General features: G+C 34.9%; 2 protein-coding genes across 2 annotated transcripts in view; both read left to right on the top strand.

Annotated features, from left to right (window-relative positions):
• LOC145686449 (uncharacterized) overlaps positions 1 to 4,270 on the top strand; it is a 54,700-nt gene extending 50,430 nt beyond the window's left edge. The window contains exon 3 of the mRNA XM_081759759.1: positions 3,861 to 4,270. Coding sequence (XP_081615885.1) covers positions 3,861 to 4,190 — 330 coding nt within the window. The 3' untranslated portion in view covers positions 4,191 to 4,270. The remainder of the gene's footprint in view (positions 1 to 3,860) is intronic.
• A 2,856-nt stretch (positions 4,271 to 7,126) lies between these two features.
• On the top strand, positions 7,127 to 21,629 carry LOC145686451 (cuticle protein 19-like). Its single transcript, XM_081759763.1, has 4 exons — positions 7,127 to 9,461; positions 14,904 to 15,097; positions 17,827 to 17,898; positions 21,307 to 21,629. Exons 2-4 carry the CDS (start codon positions 15,077 to 15,079, stop codon positions 21,535 to 21,537), a joined length of 324 nt encoding a protein of 107 aa, XP_081615889.1. The 5' UTR covers positions 7,127 to 9,461; positions 14,904 to 15,076; the 3' UTR covers positions 21,538 to 21,629.
• The last annotated feature ends 735 nt before the right edge of the window (positions 21,630 to 22,364 follow it).

Genomic DNA, 22,364 nt, shown 5'->3' with positions numbered 1-22,364 from the left:
AGTTGCTTAAGGAAACAGGATATGCAATTAGTATTGAAGAATAACAACTTACATAATTAAGTAAATATATACAAATATATAAACTAACAATGCATTAGTATATTATCATCTGACATTGCACTGCCATTGCATGACGTCGCGAAATGAGTTAAATTAAGGTTGCAAGATTTGGGGACCCAGTTGGTGCAGGAAATGGTTGAGAGAGAAGTGTGTAAGGAACAATATTATTATTTTAATCTTTATTTTCATATAAAAAAAGTACACAAGTCGAAATAAATATTCACATGTACTTTAGGCAAAAGCTCATAGTTACTGGTCAGTGGTGGGTAAGTACTATCAGATGAAAGCGAAGCAATTTTGGTTTCACGTATAGTAGGCTACACGTCCTGACCACGATAATTCTAATTGGAACATAATAATTGGAATTTTTGTATCAAACTATAAACTACGATACATCAAGAATCACGATTATTGAAATCGTAATAATAGAAGCGCTCCTATATATTCTATAATGAACTCTTTTTCAGAGAAGTTCGATTAAGCTGCTTAGATATGCTCCATTAATTATCACTATGGTAGAATGTATTTATACTTTTCTTAGTAGTAAAACGTAAGAAGTACAAACATGAATAAAAATGAACAACAACTTTCAGAATTTAAAGAGTGCGGCCAACAAAGCATTAGCCTTTACCCCCAATTTCATCTCTCCATGTGTTTGTTCGAACTTGAGTGCAAGCGATAGCGTCGATGCATGGAAAATAACTCTGAAGGAACCAGTGTGGTCACCGTTCCTGCGTTATCGCGTTAAAAAGTGAGGGGTGCCACGAGATGGCGCCAGTATCGAGACGCAGCTGCGAGATCGCCTCAACGCCTCGAGGGTATTTGTATAAACTGTGAAGCTACACTATGTGATCAAAAGTATCCGGGTACCTCCAAAAGCATACGTTTCCCATATTGGATGCATTCTGCTGCCACCTACTGCCAGGTACTCATTATCAGCGACCTCAGTAGTCATTAGACATCGTGGGAAAGCAGAATGGGACGCTCCGCGAAACTCATGGACTTCGAACGTGGTCAGGTGATTGGGTGTCACTTGTGTCAGAAGTCTGTTCGCGAGATTTCCACACTCCTAAACATCCCTAGGCACTGTGTCTGATGTGATAGTGAAGTGCAAATGTGAAGGGACATGTACAGCACAAAAGCCTGCTGGCCGACCTCGTCTGTCGACTGACAGAGACCACCGACAGTTGAAGAGGGTCGTAAAGTGTAATAGGCAGACATCTATCCAGACCATCACACAGAAATTCCAATCTGTATCAGGATCCACTCCAAGTACTATGACAGTTAGGCGTGAGGTGAGAAAACTTGGATTTCATGGTCGAGCGGCTGCCCATAAGCCACACATCACGCAGGTAAATGCCAAACTAAACCTCGCTTGGTGTAAGGAGCGTAAACATTGGACGATTGAACAGTGGAAAAACGTTGTGTGGAGTGACGAATCACGATACACAATGTGGCGATCCAATGGCAGGGTGTGGGTATGGCGAATGCCCGGTGAACGTCACCTGTCAGCGTGTGTAGTGCCAACAGTAAAAGTCGGAGGTGGTGGTGTTATGGTGTGGTCGTGTTTTTCTTGGAGGGGGCTTACACCCCTTGTTGTTTTGCGTGGCACTCCCACAGCGCAAGCCTACATTGATGTTTTAACCACCTTCTTGTTTCCCACTGTTGAAGAGCAATTCCCGGATGACGATTGCATCTTTCAACACGATCGAGCACCTGTTCATACTGCACGGCCTGTGGCGGAATGGTTACACGACTATAACATCCCTGTAATAGCCTGGCCTGCATAGAGTTCTGACTTGAATCCTTTGGTATGCTTTGGAACGCCGACTTCGTGCCAGGCCTTACCGACCTACATCGACACCCCTCCTCAGTTCAGTACTGCGTGAATAATGGGCTGCCATTTCCCAAGAAACCTTCCAGCACCTGATTGAAAGTATGCTTGCGAGATTGCAAGCTGTCATCAAGACTAAGGGTGGGCCAATACCATATTGAATTCCAGCAGTACCGATGGAGAGCGCCACGTACTTGCAAGTCATTTTTCAGCCAGGTGTCTGGATACTTTTGATCACATAGTGTATCACGTTGTAGTGGTCACAGATATAATTCCGTATCGTATTAAACTCGTTGATCAAGCTCATTGTTGCGAATCTTGAGCACGTACAGTAGGATGTTGTTCACACATGGCCACAACTATGGTACTTCTCTTACGGCCACAACTGTGAGTTTGTTGTACCCGGTCATCGATAGTCTAACGTTTCTCTTCGAATTGATAATGCTTCCGATGATGAGGCTGTTTCTGATTGAGTTTCATAAAGTAAAGTGCCACGTCGATCTCAACCCTAATGCTGACGCCATCTCGTGGCATTACACACTTTTGGAACGCTATATCTCATTAACGGCGAACCTGAGCACTCTGGTTACTTCACAGTTGTGTTCTACGCATAAGAAACTATAGATTGCAATCACATTCGGGCAAATTGATGGGGAGAGGAAATTGGGGCTAAACCTGAACGCATTCTGTACAATACTCTGAATATGAAAATGGGGGAGTAAATGATCATTATATATATATATATATATATATATATATATATATATATATATATATCGGATGTTTCAAAACAACACCAACAGCGTTTGGGAAGTGATTCCTGGCACCAAGATAAGACGAAAAGTATAGACCAACCTGGGTGCACAAATGCTTCCTTTCGGAGTTATAGGCTGCCGAAAACATAATAAAAAATAACTTTAAAGGTCCATAGCTCCAAAACTATGGGACCTACCGTAGTCGGGTGAAGACCACTTAGGAACTAATACGTGCGCTATCTAAAAATACATGTTTCAGAAACCTAAGGTGTTCACGCAACAATTTTTATAGAGGGTGTTTTTCTACGGTCATATAACTTCAAGTACTCACCAACTACCTCTATAAAAATTGTTGCGAAAGTATCGAAGGATAGGGAAATTTGGAAATATATACAGAATATAGCAACCTGTGTTAAAGGGAAAGAGAACCAAATAATGACCTTATATGAAACAACGGTGGACTACCAATATTGCAAGTCCAAATAGACTAATAGTTGACCTTTTCGTTTCTTATATTAAAACTGTTGTAATAGCTTTGAAAGAAGAAGCGTTTACTGCAACTAAGAAAGCTATAATTAATAAAGCTTTTTAAAAGATAAAATTATAATCCTGTAATTATTACTAGTCATTTATTTTCCTCAATCCATGTGGAAAATTGAACCAACTTTATTATGGTGAATTACATAATAAGTAAATACCGTCACATTCTTTTATGCAAATATATCAAATTCTATTAAGAACATAGTGTTCAATAACATATTAATAATGTACTGCTGCTGGATACACTTGTATAGTAAAAATCCAATTGAAAAAAAAGGTTTACCTCATTCATATTGTACTTCTAGCACCATACACTCTGTTCTGTTAACCTGTGAAAATTCAAATGCACTAGATATGTGGGAAACCGCAGTAAAATAAAGCAATAAATAGATATCCACATAATATTCGTTCATGTGGACCCAAAACTAAACTGTTTTTCAGCGGCCAAGTGTCGTAATCCTTACGTAATACCGATCAATTCAGCTAGGTTCATTTCCAGTAGAAAACAAATGGCAAAGATTCAACATAGGCTATGTTCAATATATTAACATGCGGATTACATCAAACGAAAATTTTCTTTTACAACTTATACTTCAGAATAACAGTGTTTTCTTCAATACTTGTAATTAAGCTTTAAACATTCATTCCTTAATATTCTATTAATTTTTCAGGCTGTGAATCCTTACCTTTTACAATATCCTGTACCATATCGCCGGCCACCACCTCCTCCTCCAGTGAGCGGAGGCCGCACACTTATACAATCCCTCAACGGTGAAATCCTCGGAGAACTGGTGAATTCTGGAAGATCCAACACTGGAGCTGGTGGAGGAGCGTCAGGAACGAGTGCTCGAACTGAATACTCTGTCATTGATGATCAGCAGCAGCAACAAAAAATTTTGGGCGAGGGAGCCATATTCACCGTTGCAACTGCAGTGAGACACAATTTACCCCACGCTGGGATTGCTACCGCTGCTATAGAGTTAGTACCAAACACATTGTGAGGCAAATGTAGCTCTACCTTTTTGTACGTATTATTATTATAGAAAAAATAAACTTTTTGTAATACATAATAATTGACTTTATTGAATTGAATGGAATGAATAAGAAGACACAAATGGAATAAGAGATATTTAATCCTGCACAAATACACACTAACTGTTGTATACATAAAGTACATACTGAAGTCTGGCAGATCCCAAAAAACTTGGACCATTTTATGTAAGATTTTGACAGTAATTAATAAAACAGAGTGACTGAAATGTTCTTACCAGTAAACACTTAATTCTGGATACGTAAAGTACATACTGGGGTTTGGTAGACACCGGAGTACTTGGACGATTTTACATAAGATTTTAGATCATTAATAAAACTGTGTAACAGGAATATGTCTTAATGTAGGAAGGTAATAAATGGACAGGTTTTCTAGAACAGTCATATAAATTTGTAACTTAAAATATCACGAAGTATTCTTTTCATTGGAGATCGATTCTAAATAAATTCACTGTAGTACAAAAGATATACGTTAGCAGGTATACCGCTTGCAGCATAATAGCATACATTTGAGAACTTTAGGATAGTAGAGTTTCCGGAAACTACGACTGGGTACTGAACTTGTCAAGTATCTTTCATCAGCCTAGTAAAATTAACTCACAGTATAAACTTAGAATGTGGTAGAGCTCATACAGACCTCAGTGTATATTTTGTGATTCAGGTATTATGCAATTTTATAATAAAATATTAGCGATGAAGATAGGAATTTATTGTTGAAAATTTTCGTTTATATATAAATATATTTTCTTTTCTTTTCAATGTTTCTCTGCAGATATATTATTAGAGCTTGAGATGGGAAATTTTAGGACAATGAGTTCTTCAGCTTCAAGAAAAGGCAAACATATCCTTTGCTAATTTAAGAAATATAATTTATTCTATGGTTCAGATATAGACACCAACGCCCTGTCCATACTGGTGTACGTGTACTTATGCAGTGGAGTACCAAAATTTTAGGAAGGGAAATTCAAGCACTCCAGCTAATATAATTTCAGGACACATGCTTCTTTTGTATATATAACTTTCTTAATATGGTGAAGTTTATTTTCTCCTTATTCTCATTTTGAAGGGGGGGATTAAGCACGGAACATCTGTTTGAGTGCATCACTGTTCCCATGTGACAGACAAAATAATACAGTCATTATTTAATGAGTTACTACTAAGTAATATCTTATGTTTTTTTTTTTCAGAGTGATGTTCAGCCAGAGTCATGATATCAATCAGAAGTGTACCTTAAAAATAAAATAGCATTCAGATTTCACTGAAGAAAACCAGCGTGTGTGCCTTTGCTGCACAAAATTCTGGGTTCTATGAGTACATTTAACGAATTAGTGTGGTTTTGGGCCCAACCTTCAACTTAAACTGTATATATATGTAGATTGCGTACAGCTTTGATGCTGAAAAGGACTCTTAAACTTCCGAAGGTCGAATCCGGTGATTCCAAAATACCCATGCACCTCATGTCTAATCCTAAACCTTTGCTAAATCTCAGGCTAAAATTTTAAATGGTTGTTATAACTGATTTGAAAACTTAAGATCATATCTAGCATTTTTAGCTGAAATAATTTCTTCGTACACGATAACATGGCGAATTTCGATGCAAAACACCACGAAAATTTTTCATCAGACATTAAACATTTATCCAGATGTTAATCTATCTCAATACTACACACTCACTTTTTTTTATTTTCAAACTAGTTTTCATAGTTCATTAATATTGGTTTTGATAAATATGGCAGCATGGAGACAACACAGGGGGCACGGTGGCTCAGTGATAGAGCGTTCATCTCTGGTGCGTGGAGTCCCTAGTTCGATGCCAGCTCGCACCAAGTGGACTTTGTAGTGGACAAACACCGTGTTTGTAGGTTTTCTCGGAGTTTTCCTGTTTCCTCCCATTCCTGTTATTCATTCCACAGTTGCACTCATTTCTCATCATCACTATTTCCTTTAGCCTAGCCGGCATAAACGTGGGACGTAAAACTGAAAGATTTCATTCTAATTTCATGGAGGCTACATAAATATACACACAGATGCAGATATTGGCAAATATGAGGCTTCCCCTTTATCCTTGTTAAGCTGTGTACCCGACCATAAGAACAGAGTTTATAGTTTCTGGAATAGGCAGGAATGGTTACTATCAGAAAGCACATAATGTTATATCCTTAGAAATATTTGTAATTGTAAAGTCTCGTCAAATGGAGTGCGGTTTCTCTATTTAAGTCATTCTTTAATAATTTTTCATCCTCCTTTACTCTTTATTCTAGTTAATAAGAATATCCATTAATCTACAGTATATTTTGTTTGTATAAGATCGAATTGGCGTTTCTTTGTCAGTTCATCAGGTTGACTGATTCGAATCATTTTAGGCGTAAATTTAAGTCATTCAATTGTGGGAAGTTTTTCATATGATTTTTGTGCAGTGGACAAAAGATGACATGTCACAGAGGGAACGCAAACTCAAAGTATTGTCATCAAAAACAGCTTAATTGATTTGAACAATTCTTAATACAAATATAGACATTTAGCTCCGAAAGATTGGTGTGTAGTCGTCTATCGCAGACAACTTGTTCAAACTACAATGCCCTCCCTATTTAGTTGCTTACTAGCTACCACTCTTCATTCCCTGTTGCAGTACAATATTTTGGCAATTTTTAACTATTGTTCATTCCTGGTCTCCCGACCGTAATTTGGATATATAGCTACATTTAAAAATTCTCATGTAAATGGAACGTGACAGTCAGAATACATTTTTTAAAAAATATGTTCCATCCTTACGGATAGTAATGAAATAATTTCTTAAACATATTTAATTACAGGAAATCGATGGTCTTCCCATGATTTCACAATTTCTGTTCAAGGTTCCATTCCAAGTTGAATCACATATTCCTGTAAATATTGCATCATAAGCTAATTGGGTAATTACCTGAATAAAAGTCAAAAATAATAGTGGGGAATCCGATGCGCTAATCATGTATCAACTTGTTCAATGAGAGTCATCTGGCCATTCATAGGCTATAGTAGGCATAAAACGGAGTGTAGATTAACTACGTATAGAATAATTGCAAAATTGGAGTGGAGCGATCGACATTTGTTTTTTAGTGCGTCAATTGTTTTCGTGAACCAACTCGACATGCAAATACTTGAATTTGGCATATCAACGAAAAACATAATAGCTTTGAAAAATTATGTTCACAGAACAAAACGAAAAAGTCTTAGCCCTATTTCTAATGCTGAATAGGGTCAAATGCATGTTCAATTATAGTTCAGTGGACATCTCATTTTTCGGTGATCATTCCTTAATGGTATGTATGATCGGAACATGCAACCCCTGACAAAACTCAGCGTGTGCTCTCGAATCATTACGTTATATTTTTTATTAAGAACGGTCTAGTATTTCGAAGGAGTATCCGTACGTACGAATGCTTAAATCGAGTAAAGAGGAGCTCTGCTTGCTCCAATGATATAAGTTTTCCTCTTAGTGATGTTTTACTTACAGAATGTATGTATCGTCATGTTTCATCGGTAGTTGAGACACTGAATTTCGCATAAATTACGGGGATTAAATTTCACCATATTAATCAAACACAAGTTAAATATTAACAATACAATACACTTTGATTGTGAGTCAATTAATGCTAAATAAAATGCAACAAAATTAATGTAGATGAAAATTGGAAATTGATAACAAAAATTAGTCCTCTCAAACTTAGTTATTTGACTACAAATTTACTAAGTTTGTAACACATATGTCGAATAATTTCAGAGCAAATCTTTACTTATATTCTTTGATCAGAACGCAAAAGTGGAATGAAAGTATTAAATAGGATATTATAAAAGAATAAGAAATCTCAAACCAGTGGCGGATCCGAAACTTTCTTGAGATTTTTCCTATCTATCTATATTGCGTTAGTCATATACAGTAGATGAAATACCTTTTGTTCGCACGGAAAGGATAAGGATTATCATATTTGAAGGTAAGACTGAAACAAACGAATGACAAAAAGCAACACCTAAGAGTAAAGTTGTGAGCTTTGTCCCTATCAACATGAGTGGAATAAATAAATATGTAAGTAAATAGCGAACAGCGGTGCTATCAGCTAATATGAATGAAAAAAATAAATACAGAAAGATAAAAGTTTTTGACTTTACTTCTGTGAGTTCTCGGATCCATGTCACTTCTTGCCCAAATTTGAGCTCAAATGTCATCGAAACTGTCACGAGTCAGCTTAGTGATCTCGAAAACAATTCATTCCACACTAATATTTCGCTTTGGACGTTGCTTTTCACGTCCCCGTCAACCAACTATGACGATAGGATCTAAAAGGTAGGACTTAAGTAGCGTGTAGAATCTTATTATTTACTTTAGGGAACTCGAAAACTATTAATTTAACACTAATATGGGTCATTTTGGAGATTTCATTTTTCATGCCGCTCCAACTCTTCATGATAATTGGCGTTAAATTTGAGCTTGAAAGGTCTCGGGAGTATTACTATTCATATTTGTTACCCCGAAAACTATGAATTTGACTTTAGTATTTTTACGCATGATTTTCACTCCGCTGTAACTAGCTCCAGAAATTCGAAAAAAAAAGGGCTTCGTAAGCCATTACATGAAGTGAAGAATTATCTGTTTAGAAGGTAACTCTTTTTTTATGCAAGAAGCTGATGATATACAGACACATACATTATTATTATTATTATTATTATTATTATTATTATTATTATTATTATTATTATTATTATTATTATTAGTAGTAGTAGTAGTAGTAGTAGTAAATTATCTGTGCGTGTGTGCTGCTAAGTTCAACTTGGGGTTCAATTTTCAAGTTCAGGTATCTCCTATATTTGATCTTTCTACAATAACTATTTGCTATAAGATCAATCCATTTTTTTTTCAAACTATCGTTTATTAACCGGCATGCCTAACTTCTTTATTCTCTGAAAGGAAAGACATCTTGGATATACTTAGATGGATTGTAACTTTTTAACGTGGTCTTAAGAGATGGGGTGAAAACATGTTACATTTTTATACTTTTTTAGGAATGAAAGAAATATGTAGATTTCATAGGATTTTTTTTCCTGTTCCCTCATCACTTCAGCCCTATAAATGAAAAAGATTGGAGTAAGCATCAAATTATTCAATTGCAGTGTTTTCTTTTTTTTTAGGCATACATCTGGTATGTAACTCGAGGTTTCTAAGCCACCCCGCACCCGCCAAATATAAGGTAAATTATATTGCGATTACATGTCACTCCTTTAACAACTAGTGACTTCCACTCTGATTTTACATCTTCTCTTGTACAAAATTGTTGAAGAATGTTCAACTACATAGGGAGAGTTTTTAGGTATGTGTCCCAGCGGAAACAGGAGGCACCAGAAATTTTGAAAGAAGGATCTAGAGATAATTACATGTTTTTTTTTTTTTCATAACTTACGGTATCATAACTTCCATTCTAAAGCTTGAGTAACATTTGTATCAGGATTTGATACCTGGCTTCTGTGTTTTAAGTATGTATGTCTGGCTAGCATGGAAAGTTTAATGTTCTTTACGGTATGGGATGATGAGGTGCGCCATTGGAAAAACCGTTTCCAAGGAGTCTTATATATATATATATATATATATATATATATATATATATATATATATATATATGTATATATATATATATATATATATATATATATATATATATATATATATGTGTGTGTGTGTGTGTGTGTGTGTGTATAGAAAGAATTCTTCGCCTTGATTTTTGATCTGGAAATATTTATATCATTTTTGCACAGAATGATAGAATATTTGAAGAACGCAAAATATTACCAGCTGAAACATTTGAGGATGTAAGTTTGCCATATATATATATATATGTATATACAGGATGTAAAGAAAGGTTGTTTACAACGCTTGGGAGGTGATTCTACAGATGAAAACAAGTCAAAATGTCTATGTAACACAATGTCCATCTCGGCCTCTTAACCGAGTTACGAACGTCGAAAAGGGTGGGAAAATGAACTTTGAAAGCTAATTCTGGGAAAACGACAAGAGATAGAAGGGCGGTGTTAGGCGGCCCACACAGACTCTCAACATGGACTATCCAAAGATACTAAGATTAGATGTGTACAAGGCGAGCACAAGGGATTTCCCAAAAGATGCGAAGCATGCCGCGGACATTATGAGGGCACAGAGAGGCATCGTTTGGAGAATCCCTTACGCTCGCCTTGTACACATCTAATCTTAGTATCTTTGGAGAGCCCATCAAGTACTACTACAGTATAACCTCGTTAACACGAACTCGCTTAAGCCGAACACTCGGTTAGGACGAACAAAATTTCGGGAATCTTATAGGAAGTTTTATCGGTTAACACGAATTTCGGTTAGCACGAATTACGAAATAATTTTTAGTTCTTTGAGTCAGTAAATGTTTTCATTTAACACGAACTTTCAATCCTTAGTTTTTTTCCAGATCATTATTCCTATTTTAGATTTCGCTCCAGATCAGTTTTAGTCATACAGTATTGATACAAACGAAAATTGCCTTGTAAATAAGAGAAAAACCAGAAACGGGTATCTTTCCTCTATTATGAGGTGTTGATTCTGTCCTCAGTCAAGCGCTGAACATGCAGGTGCTTGGCAGACGAGCTGGTGACAGCTCGAGACAAAACGTCTTCTTTCCCCTGTTACTCCAAACTGATGACAGCAGTCATAAATACCTTTCCGTTACTAGCGGTACCCAACCTGCTAGCGGAGTTGTCAATTTTATAACTTGACCTTGATTTTCTGCGTGGAAACTTTTTTTTTATCTTCGAAGATAGGATAATAAGCTTACTGTAGTGTTTTCACTTTTCAGAGGATGGTACCGAGACCGAAACTAGTCTCGATCTCGATCTTAACTCGAATTTGAGACCAAGCCGTGCTTTTCGAAATCGAGACGAGACCGAAACTCTCAGTCTCGTCTCGATACAATTGTATGGATGGTATCAAGACGGAGAATAGTCTTGGTCTCGTCTCGAATTTGGAACCGAGATGAGACCGAGACTACTCAGTCTCGTCTCGATACCATCTCTAGTGTTTTCTATGACATACATAATATACTGTAGTGGTATGTATAGTCTGTATACTGTAGTGCGTATGTATGGAGAAAATGTATTCGAATAATAAAATTTGGGTCCCCGGTTAACACGATTTTTTTTTAAACACGAACTCCTGATTTTTCAGTCCCTTGGAATTCGTGTTAACGAGGGTTTACTGTATTTGCTTGAAGCAAACCTAACTTTAATAACAGTCTTACAAAAATAACTTGCCGTCTTATGATTTCCTTAAGATTATGTGCTCTTTCTCGAAGAACGCGTCACACACACAACAACGTACTTCTTTCTCCATGCGTATGATTCATCTACTGTAACCGCTCTTTTGGCAAGAGAAAAGACGCTCCGATAATGTTGCCACTTCTATGCACGATTGCAAGAATGACCTTTTAAGCTTATTTCACAACATTTAAGCACAGGTATGTCGAATTCGGGTACCGGTTCGTTTACGTTATATATATATATTTGAGAAGTACGAGGCACGTCCAAAAAGTAAGTTCCGTTTGGTAATAAAAGTAAATTATGTACAGATACAGAAAAATTATTTATTGCACAAAATTCTACAACTCTTAAACTACTTTTCCACATAACTGCCGAAATTTTGCAGGCATTTGTCATAGCGTGGCACAGGGTTTTGTATACCTTCTTCATAGAAGTTTGCCGCCTGTGTCTTCAACCAGTTGGAAACAGTTTCTTTCAGCTCGTCGTCATTCTTGTGAGATTTGGGGAAATTCCATGCCGAGAGCACTAATTGTAAACCTGCGGTTTTCCTGGATCTTGTCATCAATCGCGTGAACCAGTTCTTCTGTAACCGAAGATGGACGCCCACTTCATTCTTCCTCGTGCACGTCACTACGTCCTTCATTGAATTGTCGAAACCATCTTCTCACCATTGAATCACTCATAGCATTTTGTCCGTAAACGTCGCAAATTTGCCGATAAATTTCACTTGGTTTAACTTTCCTCGCATTCAGAAAACGAATCACCGCTCTGATTTCACAAGCGGCGGGATTTTCAATCAACACCGACATTGTAAACAAGCAAAACAAAGCGGACGTGACTGACAGCGATCTCCAAATGGCGCACGTTTCTTCTCCTTGATACAGAGTGTCTACCGCGCATGTGCGAAACTGCGATCGCAGCGCTGCAGCGGAGATAAATTGAAACGGAACTTACTTTCTGGACGTGCTATGTATCTGAACAACGTACCTTGCTGCATATATTGCACGCTGACAATGCTGCTATGGCGCGGGGAAGTATTGCTGGTGGTAACCTACCTAATTAGAATGACTTCCTTGACTTTTGAATGTGTGCACTTTGTGGTGGAAAACCCTTCTCACAAAAGACGAACATGCTACTACTCAGCCACTGTTCCCTTCCTTTTTAGAATAATAGAGACAATTTGGACGTTGAGACGAAGAGGGAATTAAGTCGAATTACAAAAGTTGTGAGGAAAAGAGATATAAAATTTGAAAGACACGCTTTAGTACCTGGAAAGGTTCACACCTGTTTCTTAAAATATCTGGAGAATAATCAATTAAACTATGAAATGAGCTTCAGATAGAGTTCTTAAAGATGAAATATGACTAAAGCAGTCAAAAGTGGACTTGATTTCCTTGTGCATTGAACATGCCAATTGTGAGTAATAACTAACTAACTAACTCTATGGCCTATGGAACTCGGCGGTTGAATGCTGCGTTTACGAAAGCTCCTCACTGAATTATATTCTTAGCTAACTAGATCCAGTTTCTACTTCGTATTCCTATTTCTGCATTATTCATCTTAATATTGTCCTCCCATATGCGTCTAGGTCTTCTTAATGGTCGCTTTCCGATTGAACTTCCAGTTAAAACTTCGAAAGCGTTCCTGTTTTCTTCCATTCTGGTTACATGGCCTGCCCATCCGAACCTAGACTTGATGACCCTAACAATGTTGGGTAAACCATATAAATTATGTGGTTCCTCGTCATGAATTTTCCTCTTCGGTCGAAATATTTGTCTTAGGATCTTGTTCTCAAAGGCTTTCATACTACGTTATTCCCTAAGAGTAAACAACCATGTTTCGCAACCATATAGAACAACAGGCATGATTATCGTTTCATATAGTTTAAGGTTCAAATTCCTCGACAGAATTTGCGACGACAAAAGATTTTGAACACCCTGGTTTTAGTGGACATTTAATTTCTTAGTGAATACGGTTTTGGTCCCTTAATATTGACCCTAGACATTTGGAAGTATCCACTCCGTTGAAAATATTATTTGATATTTTAATGTATCCATAATTTGCAATATTATGATCCCAACGAACTTCCATGTATTTAGTTTTCTCTGCATTTACTTCTAGACTCATGTCTCTGCAAGCATTTAATAAGACCTCTGCATTTCTTTTGAAGTATATGATATAATTGAAGAAATGCATAACTTGAAAAGAATATTCTGTATGATTAATTAAATAATATAATTCTAAAATGCAGAGATCTTATCAAACGCTTGCAGGGACATGGGTTTAGAAGTAAATGCAGAGAAAACTAAATACATGGAAGTGCGTCGGGACCGTAATACGGCAAATTGTGGATGCGTTAAAATATTAAATAATACTTTTGATAAAGTGCATACTTTCAAATATCTAGGATCAACATTAACAGACGAAAATCATATTCACGGAGAAATTAAATGTCGACTAAAAGCAGGGAATTCGGGTTACTATTCGGTTCAAAATCTCTTGTTGTCGCGAATTCTGTCGAGAAATTTGAAACTTAAAATATACAAAACGATAATCATGTCTGTTGTTCTGTATGGTTGCGAAACATGGTCACTTACTCTGAGGGAAGAACATAGACTGAAAATATTTGAGAACAAGATCCCTAGACGAATATTCGGACCCAAGAGGAAGGGGAATGGGGAATGGCGGAAACTTCATAACGAGGAACTACGTTTTAAAAGTCTTGACTGGAAGACCAATCGGAAAACGACCATGAGAAAGACCTAGGCGCAGATGGGAGGATAATATTAAGATGGATCTTGCAGAGATAGGAATACAAAGTAGAAACTGGATCCAATTGGCTAATGATAGAAGTCAGTGGAGAGCTTTTGTGAACGCGGCATTGAACCTCCGGTTTATATAGGCCATAGAGTTAGTTAATTCTAAAATAATTTACCTTACATAATACCGGTGTTAAAACGTAGTTGAACTGAGTAATAATGAAATATTAAAATTATGATCATTTTCGTCCTGTATAATTATGTTAACATTGAACCATCTACATATCTGAAACAAAACGATTGCTTCAAAATTACTGAAGCAATAATGTTCTTAATTACAGCAGACAAACAAAGTAGTAATTAAGTTATAAATAAATAACAACAGGGTTTTCAAGCAAACAAATTGCTTCATAAATAATTAAAGTAAATAAGTATAGTAAACAATCCAACTTCATTTTGGTTCTCCTTCTGATATTTCAATTGAATGGGACTTCTTTCCATTGAAGCGCAAATATCTAAATTTTCATCACGGAAAAAGAATAGATAATATCAAATTTAATCTCAACCTTCAATTAAACATGCTATTACATTCTTTTCCAGACTTTCAACACAATGTGAATTCCATCCATTACCACCTCTATATTTGTGCCTGGCAAAACCATCACCTGCTGATAGTTCAGAGACTGTGATTGGTATCTTAACATATATAAGAAATATTCTGTATTGAAAAAGGTACAGTTGTCAAAAGAAATCAGTGTAACTCACAACTTAGAATGATGAAGTCTCTTTTTGTGGTAAGTACTTTTTTAAAGTTATTTTAAATTACGATATTCAGTTTAATGAAGTCATTGTTTCGTAACATTTGATTTTCTGGAAGTATTTGAAACTAAGTTTACTTTCGTTACTACATATATGTATGCATAAATAAAAGTACACAAAATTGGTTAAGTTGTAAAACTCTATTCTGAAGAGTGGGCCCTAATTTCGGTTCCAGCGGGAGCTTTGTTGAACCATAGTTGCGCCAGTAGTTTCTTAATGATGGTTTATCAGTTTTAAAATATATTTCTGTTCTTTATATTTCACTGTGTATTGGTTAGTGGATTTCTTGTGAATATTAATCGATTGCTGACAAATAGTGAAACGACTAGCTTTTGAATACTGAAATCAATCTTTTATACCAAACAGAAACTGAAATATAAGTCCATATGGAAATCAATTCTGCTGCAACTGAAGGACGGAGGAATAGCCTACTTTAAAAGTTATTCATGACGAAGTAGTGGAAGAGCTATAATAGAGAACCCCTACTTGAGAACTTGGCATCCCTGTTAACCCTTACTTCAAGTGGCTATATTGCTACTTACTAAAATATTTAAACACACGTCGATAAATACTTTGTCCTATCAAACATTCAAAACTATTTTTTAGTGCAATAGCAACTACGGACAATCTCTAAAGTACCCATCTTTGTATATATATTCGCAGATAGACGCATACATACGTTATGTTATGGTATTTGGAAAGGAACGGATTCGATATATTTTTTACATTTGCAGGAATAATTATATTAATTTTGAACTCTAGAGATAGTAGTGCATTATTATGTTTTGTCTTGTATCTAAATGCATAATTACTCTCAAGTTAGTATATCTCAGTTTGCAAGTCACATGTAGAAGGAAATATAAAACTAACTTATGTATATAAAATTACATTAATGCTGCGTATTAAAATTGTATTCAAAACATTTGGTATTGTGTGCATGTATGCACGTATTTTTATTTTTATTTTAATTTGATTTTGATTTTTGGCAACTATTAGTTTAAAGAAATCAATAGTTACAGTCGGAAGAGTATAAATATTTAAAAATAAATGTATTTTTAATGAATTTGAAAAAAAATATTCTATGTAGCGTATTTAGTACTTTCTGTCAATATTAGTTGTTCGTTTCTCATTAACACAACCTTAAATAATGTACCGGTAATGCTTCTATTGCTTATGTTTTATTTCAATAGTTAACAATTATCTTAATAATTTGTATTTGTTAATCTTATTAGTATTGTGTCTGCAGTCTTCTTCTTCAACACTATTAACGGTGAAATAACTGCTATAGACCTGAAGTTCATATGAGCTATACCCAAATAAAGGAAACAACCCTTTAAACGGGACGATGAAGAAAAGCCAGAAAACCGAAATAGCTTTATATATCACAATGTGATTAATTTATCTTAAGTGTAACGTTTGGTTTGTTGTTGATTGATTTTAAGTGTAACTTTCGGTATGTTGTGCACCATAACGGCGTTCGACTGTTAATTAAAAAGGACGAACTGCACTACATAAGTTATTAATCAATAATTCAGTTATTTCCATTGGTGGCGGTAGACCTTCCTTCACAATATTCTTCAAAAAGGAAAGTATACAATTCCAACTCTTTTATTTCATTTACGTGTGAAATTTTGCTTGAATTCGGACTTGAGATAATTGTATTTGATGATGTTAGAAATTGAAGAGCCATTTTGCTATTTGACATTATCCTCATCTTGTGATTCTTCAACTTTGTTTCCTTTAAGATAAAATACTTCATTAGCAGATGCATTACGAGCTGTAGTTTAGTGTTGGCTATATCCAAAAATCAATTATTTCTTAGCAACCATTAGTTGTAAAGAAATCAATAGTTAAAATTACTAACAATTAATTGGTTGTTGCCGAGAACCAGATACATTGAAAACTACATTTTTGAGCAAATTAAACAAACTGCCTTTCTTTGACATTCATTTTACATTATATATATGCAATATAATATTTTTGTATGGTGTTGCACGATTATACACGATGATGAGAGGGATGATAATAGCGGAATCAAAAATAGAAGGAAATGGGAAAACCCTGAGAAAACTAATGCACATAGTGTCTGTCCACCATAAAGTCACTTGATGTGGGCTGGGATCAAACCAGGGAATATGTTGTAAAAGTAACTTTTTCACTTAACATATGTAGAAAAAAAAACATTTTGTTTTTATGCTTTTATCTTTTACTCCTCTTTCCGCCCTCCGAAAAACATAAATTTTATAGATGTTTCAACAAACTTAAATTATGTATTGCCAAAAAATCGGAATTAAATCGACCTCTCTTAAACGTTTCACTGTATCTTTGAATTTTCGCAGAAAATTGTCCGAAAAGGACAGCTTATCCTCTGAACTTTATTTTATTTTCTAAAGCTTGGTGTTAAATTAGGGTCCCGTACATTTTCGTACCCATTTTTATAACAAAAATCTCTTTTCTATCATTATGTTTGGTCGCAAGATGTTGAATTAATGGGTATTTTACAGAAACATCACTATTTCGAAAGATAATCGAAGCAATGTAGAATTTATTTTTATAGTAACTGGTTAGTATTTTGAAATATACATGTGTGTATCTTAATGCGTAGAATTTAAAAATGTAGGAACCTCTGTGAATGTGAATTTTTGTATGAGGTTTGCAATTTCTGTATGGATTATGTTTCAGTGTGTTAACTTTCAAATTGCAGATTTTCTTCGTCTATGTTATCGTGCCATTTACCTTTGGAGGGCATTATCCTATTACACACGTTGACTACTACGTAAGTACTCTCCATAAGCAATTAATAATATGAAATAGCTACATAATTTATCTCCTGAGACAATATATTGCTACTGTTTTCTGTGTTGTGAAACAAGTGATATTCTACAATTAATATAAAATATTTATATCCCGATTTGTTATCCATATATACTTACACATATGTATAACAGTGAATTTAGTTCTGCACTTTTTCTTACATTCTTCTCAATATTTCACAACTTTAAGATACAGTTTTGTTTTAACATTCTTGAACTTACGAAGTGTAATTATAGCGATCGCAATTCTCTTTATTTGGGAAGTACGAAGCCATGTTTGTAGGTCTATACTCATATTTTGAATAAATCATTACATTGCACCAACGTGGGTTTATTAGGCACAAGTTGTCTAGTTCTTGGAAACCTGTTACAAGATTATGAGTTATAATTTGTGTAAGAAATATTTTTAAAATAAAGAAACTAATTTGGAAGGAAAATGAACACATTTAGAGCAATAAATAATTACTTCAGTGAGAGAAGACAATCAGAAGCTTTTTTGTTAATGTTAAAAGTTCTTTCAGATTTTATTCTTCATGAATTTAACGAAAGAGTTTATCATTACTTGAACTATTATCAGTTCTGGATCTAATAATAATTAATTTTTCTTTGATAGTCTTGGGATAATCTTTTAAATCATAAGTATTATTTATAGGGAAATTAGTACATTATTATCTAAATTGTAGTGCATTGTAATAGCAAATATATTTTTTAAAACTCGAATATTCTAGAGACAGTGAACATTAGTTCTGCTTTAAACTTGCCTAATTATAATGAATGCTGCATCCGCAGCGAACTCAGGCCTGCCTTAAAAAAAGTGCTAAGGAAACAGTTGGTTTATGTATTTTTTTCAGAATTTCGTAGTTAATGTCTACATATGTATAGTGATATATATTTTTGTGCCAAATAGAGAATGGATTTAAGTCTTCCATATATTTATTTTGCCATAATTGCTTTTCGTCGTGGTATGACAACGAAGATTTAGTATAAGTAATAATTACTTGAAAACCACTGTTATGTTTTGTCTGTGTAATTTATGGTGGCTATGGAAGTTCAGTAAATTGTAGGCACTTCTTTTAACCAAAACTAAAGAGCCGTAAAGTAAGGCTCTTTTCAGAAAACACGAAGAAACAAATCTCTGAAGAGGAAGAAAACTTTAGTGTAAAATGATACATGCGATGATCATTCTAATGAGAAGTTTAAAGTTAAGAAATGTTAAACAAGAAAAAAGTAGAAATCGCATGAAATAAGTGAAACTTAGTACCATATTTCCAAATTTACTACCGTATCTCACAATGCGCCTTACGTGTCCCTTCCCGCATCACCCGGAATACCCACTTATTCCATCTTGTCCGTCCTAGGTTGGCTGTTATACAGAGGTCTCTTTTTTATAGAATACCAAACTGTTATAATCAAATAACAACTGATGTGGACATTTTTTCGAGCTACCCAGTGTTTGAAAGAGCAATTAAACGAGCTTTGACGGAATAGTTTTACTTTTACACTCTTTTTTCTATGTTGTTGTTATTGTTGTCTTGTTTTTTTTCTTTCTTTTGTTAGCATGTCCCTGTGTAAAATGGCAAAGTTATGCTGTATCTGGGAATTTGTTCAATAAATAAATAAATAAATAAATAAAGCAGGAACTCGTTGGTTGGTTGAGTAGAACCTCTTTCAGCAGCGAGTTTAAGTTAAACATGTACTTACAACTGAACGTTGGATTCGAACCACATGAACTCCCATTAGGAATTGAGTCCTGATCTTATACACCAGGGAGAAAAACAAACTCATCTCTAATTGAAGGACAGTCATTACTGAATTGAATCTAAAAGAAGTCTATTCTTACAAGCTGAAAAAAGTTAACCTGACTCTTTTGTTGTAAAGCTATCAGTGTCAAGTACCTATGTCTTACTTCTACAAAGTCGAACACACACTATCACAATGAAGCACTTGTGACCATGGAAACAACTGAAAAGGAAATTTTGAAAAAATAACTTTTTTTAAAGAACAGAACAGATAATTCTACCCAATTACAGTGTTCATATCAGAGTTACATAGAATACCTGTAATATATTTGCGAAATCTATTCTGACTCATCCGTGTATATCCCGAACATTTTTACATTTACTTAGTTTGTTGTACACTGCACCCATCCTCCATGTTGGTGACTGTTTTACTGCATTTATTCGAGATTTCTTACAATGAAAGAAATTTCTATTGCCCACACGTAGATTTGCATTGGGTACCCAGAGATGAAAGGCAGATACCAAATCCTTTCTATTAATTTGTTACTTAATATTTTGTACAAGAATATCAAGTCATTTAACATTCTTCTGTGATTGAGAGACATTGTGTTAAAATTTTCATTGAGGGAAGTACTATTTTCATATCTGCAGAAGATGTCTGTTGTATACCAGAAACCACAGAAATTTATTTTGAACTCTTTCTATTCAAATAGAGTCTTTCTTCGTGTGGAAGTCCCATATAAGAGAAGTATATTCTAATTTTGATCTAATAACTGAAAAATATTATTTCAGTAAAGCATTCGACTTATAAAATTTCCTTCCCATTCTCAAAATGAATCCAAGATTTCTGTTTGCGTTTACAATTTGATTTATATGATGCTCAAATGATAGTTTGCTATTATATATTACACCCAAATCTTGACAGTTTGCTCCCCCTTTAATTGTTTACCATCTATCTTATATTGAAATTTAACAACGTTCCGTTTCTTAGTGAAGGACACGGTTTTGCATTTATCTGAATTTATGTTTAACAAGTTGCCTTTGATTCATTTATGGGAATCGTGGATGATTTTAAAAAGTTTATTTCCTGCTCAAACTTGCTTTTACATGCATTATTTACTCTGTGTATATGCGTGTTTACTTTTTTAAAACATTCGTTTGCTTAATAGAACGCACGGAATATTTAATGAAACAATAAAATATGCAGATGATCTAAGTTAATTAGGGAAGAAACCACATTTGTGCCGAAATAACCGTAGTAAAATATAGGGCTCTTTCAATTTTGTCAACCGTTTTCCAAACATAATTGAGTTTAAAATAATTTCTAACGTTTGTGCTGTACATCCTTACACACAACATGTGAAACAGAGAGATAACCAATAGCCAATTTTGTGGACTTATGTAACCATTAAAAGGGAAATCAACGCAAATAAATTCAATCAAAAATATATCAAGAAAATTAAATATTATATGATTTTTCATAATTGCTAACGAGCAGGTAATGACGATATGTTTACCATAATTTGATAATGTTGACCACAGTTGTTGCTGTAATAGAAATAATTATTTACATTTTAATTGATTTTAAGAAATTCTTAATCTTATTTATACAAATTGGAAATTATACTCTAGGCCTACCCGAAGTATGAGTTCAAGTACGCAGTGAGTGATCATCACACAGGCGACCAGAAAAGTCAGCATGAAATCCGAGATGGAGATGTGGTGAAGGGAGAATACAGCCTTGTTGAACCTGATGGCAGTCTTCGCTCTGTGCAATACTACGCTGACGATCACAATGGATTTAATGCTATTGTCAAGAAACATGGACATAACGTGCATCCTGCACATCATGGTGGGATCTAAAATAGAATATAAGACGAATGAGCAGTTGAGCTTTGTATGTGTAATGTGGTTATAGCAAGCAATAAACCCTATTTTTATTTTAATGTATGTTCTTGATTCGGGTTACCATACTCCTGTTATTCCAAACTGAAACACTTTTGGGAAAGCTTTGCTTCATTCCTTCCATCGGTGGAAAGTACGTTACATTCATTTAATTTCATTCCTGTTTAATGTATCAGTTACAATGGTTACGAAGGTATCATACATCTTAGATCCAAAGATTGTATCTATACGAGGATGGCAAAACATATGCCGGCCATCTTCTGGTGTATCATTCTGGTAATTGGTCACACGGATATATATATATATATATATATATATATATATATATATATATATATATATATATATAGATATATATATAGTGGGAAGAGTTGATAATGACTTAATTTAAAACTCCTATTTAGCAGTATATAATGCAGGAATGAAAGTAACCGCTCGCCCACTCGCCCGGGGCGAGTGGTTCATTGCTGCGGGAGAGTATTTAATATCATATCGGAGGTAAGTAAACGACTTCTATTGTGGGATGTGGACTAGTAGCTTTTTCCTTGGGCGAGTAAAATTTCGTTGCTTATTTGCATCCCTGATATAATGTGTATTTTGTTTCCACCAGTGAACTGAAAGTATTTAAAATTTAGTTCAAAATGCTGTTTTGATTAGAAGTCAAATATACTTTCTCAAATATTTATATCATATTTTATCATCCTTGTATGGGTAGGCCTATAATGTCCTTGATATTCAGGAAAAATAATTGAAATTCACGAAAATGAATTCGATGTTGTGTGTTA

Source organism: Thermobia domestica, chromosome 5 (genome assembly GCF_964235325.1).
Source record: "Thermobia domestica chromosome 5, izTheDome1.hap1.1, whole genome shotgun sequence".
Taxonomy (NCBI): Eukaryota; Metazoa; Arthropoda; class Insecta; order Zygentoma; family Lepismatidae; genus Thermobia; species Thermobia domestica.
Note: the sequence above shows the minus strand (reverse complement) of the source record. Positions and strands in the feature narration are given on the sequence as shown.

Bases quoted from the DNA above. Each gene is read 5' to 3' on its own strand.
- LOC145686451 (XM_081759763.1), top strand. From the start codon at position 15,077: ATGATGAAGTCTCTTTTTGTG. The intron at 15,098-17,826 runs GTAAGTACTTTT...TTCAAATTGCAG, and splicing joins TGATGAAGTCTCTTTTTGTG to ATTTTCTTCGTCTATGTTAT. The intron at 17,899-21,306 runs GTAAGTACTCTC...ATTATACTCTAG, and splicing joins TTACACACGTTGACTACTAC to GCCTACCCGAAGTATGAGTT.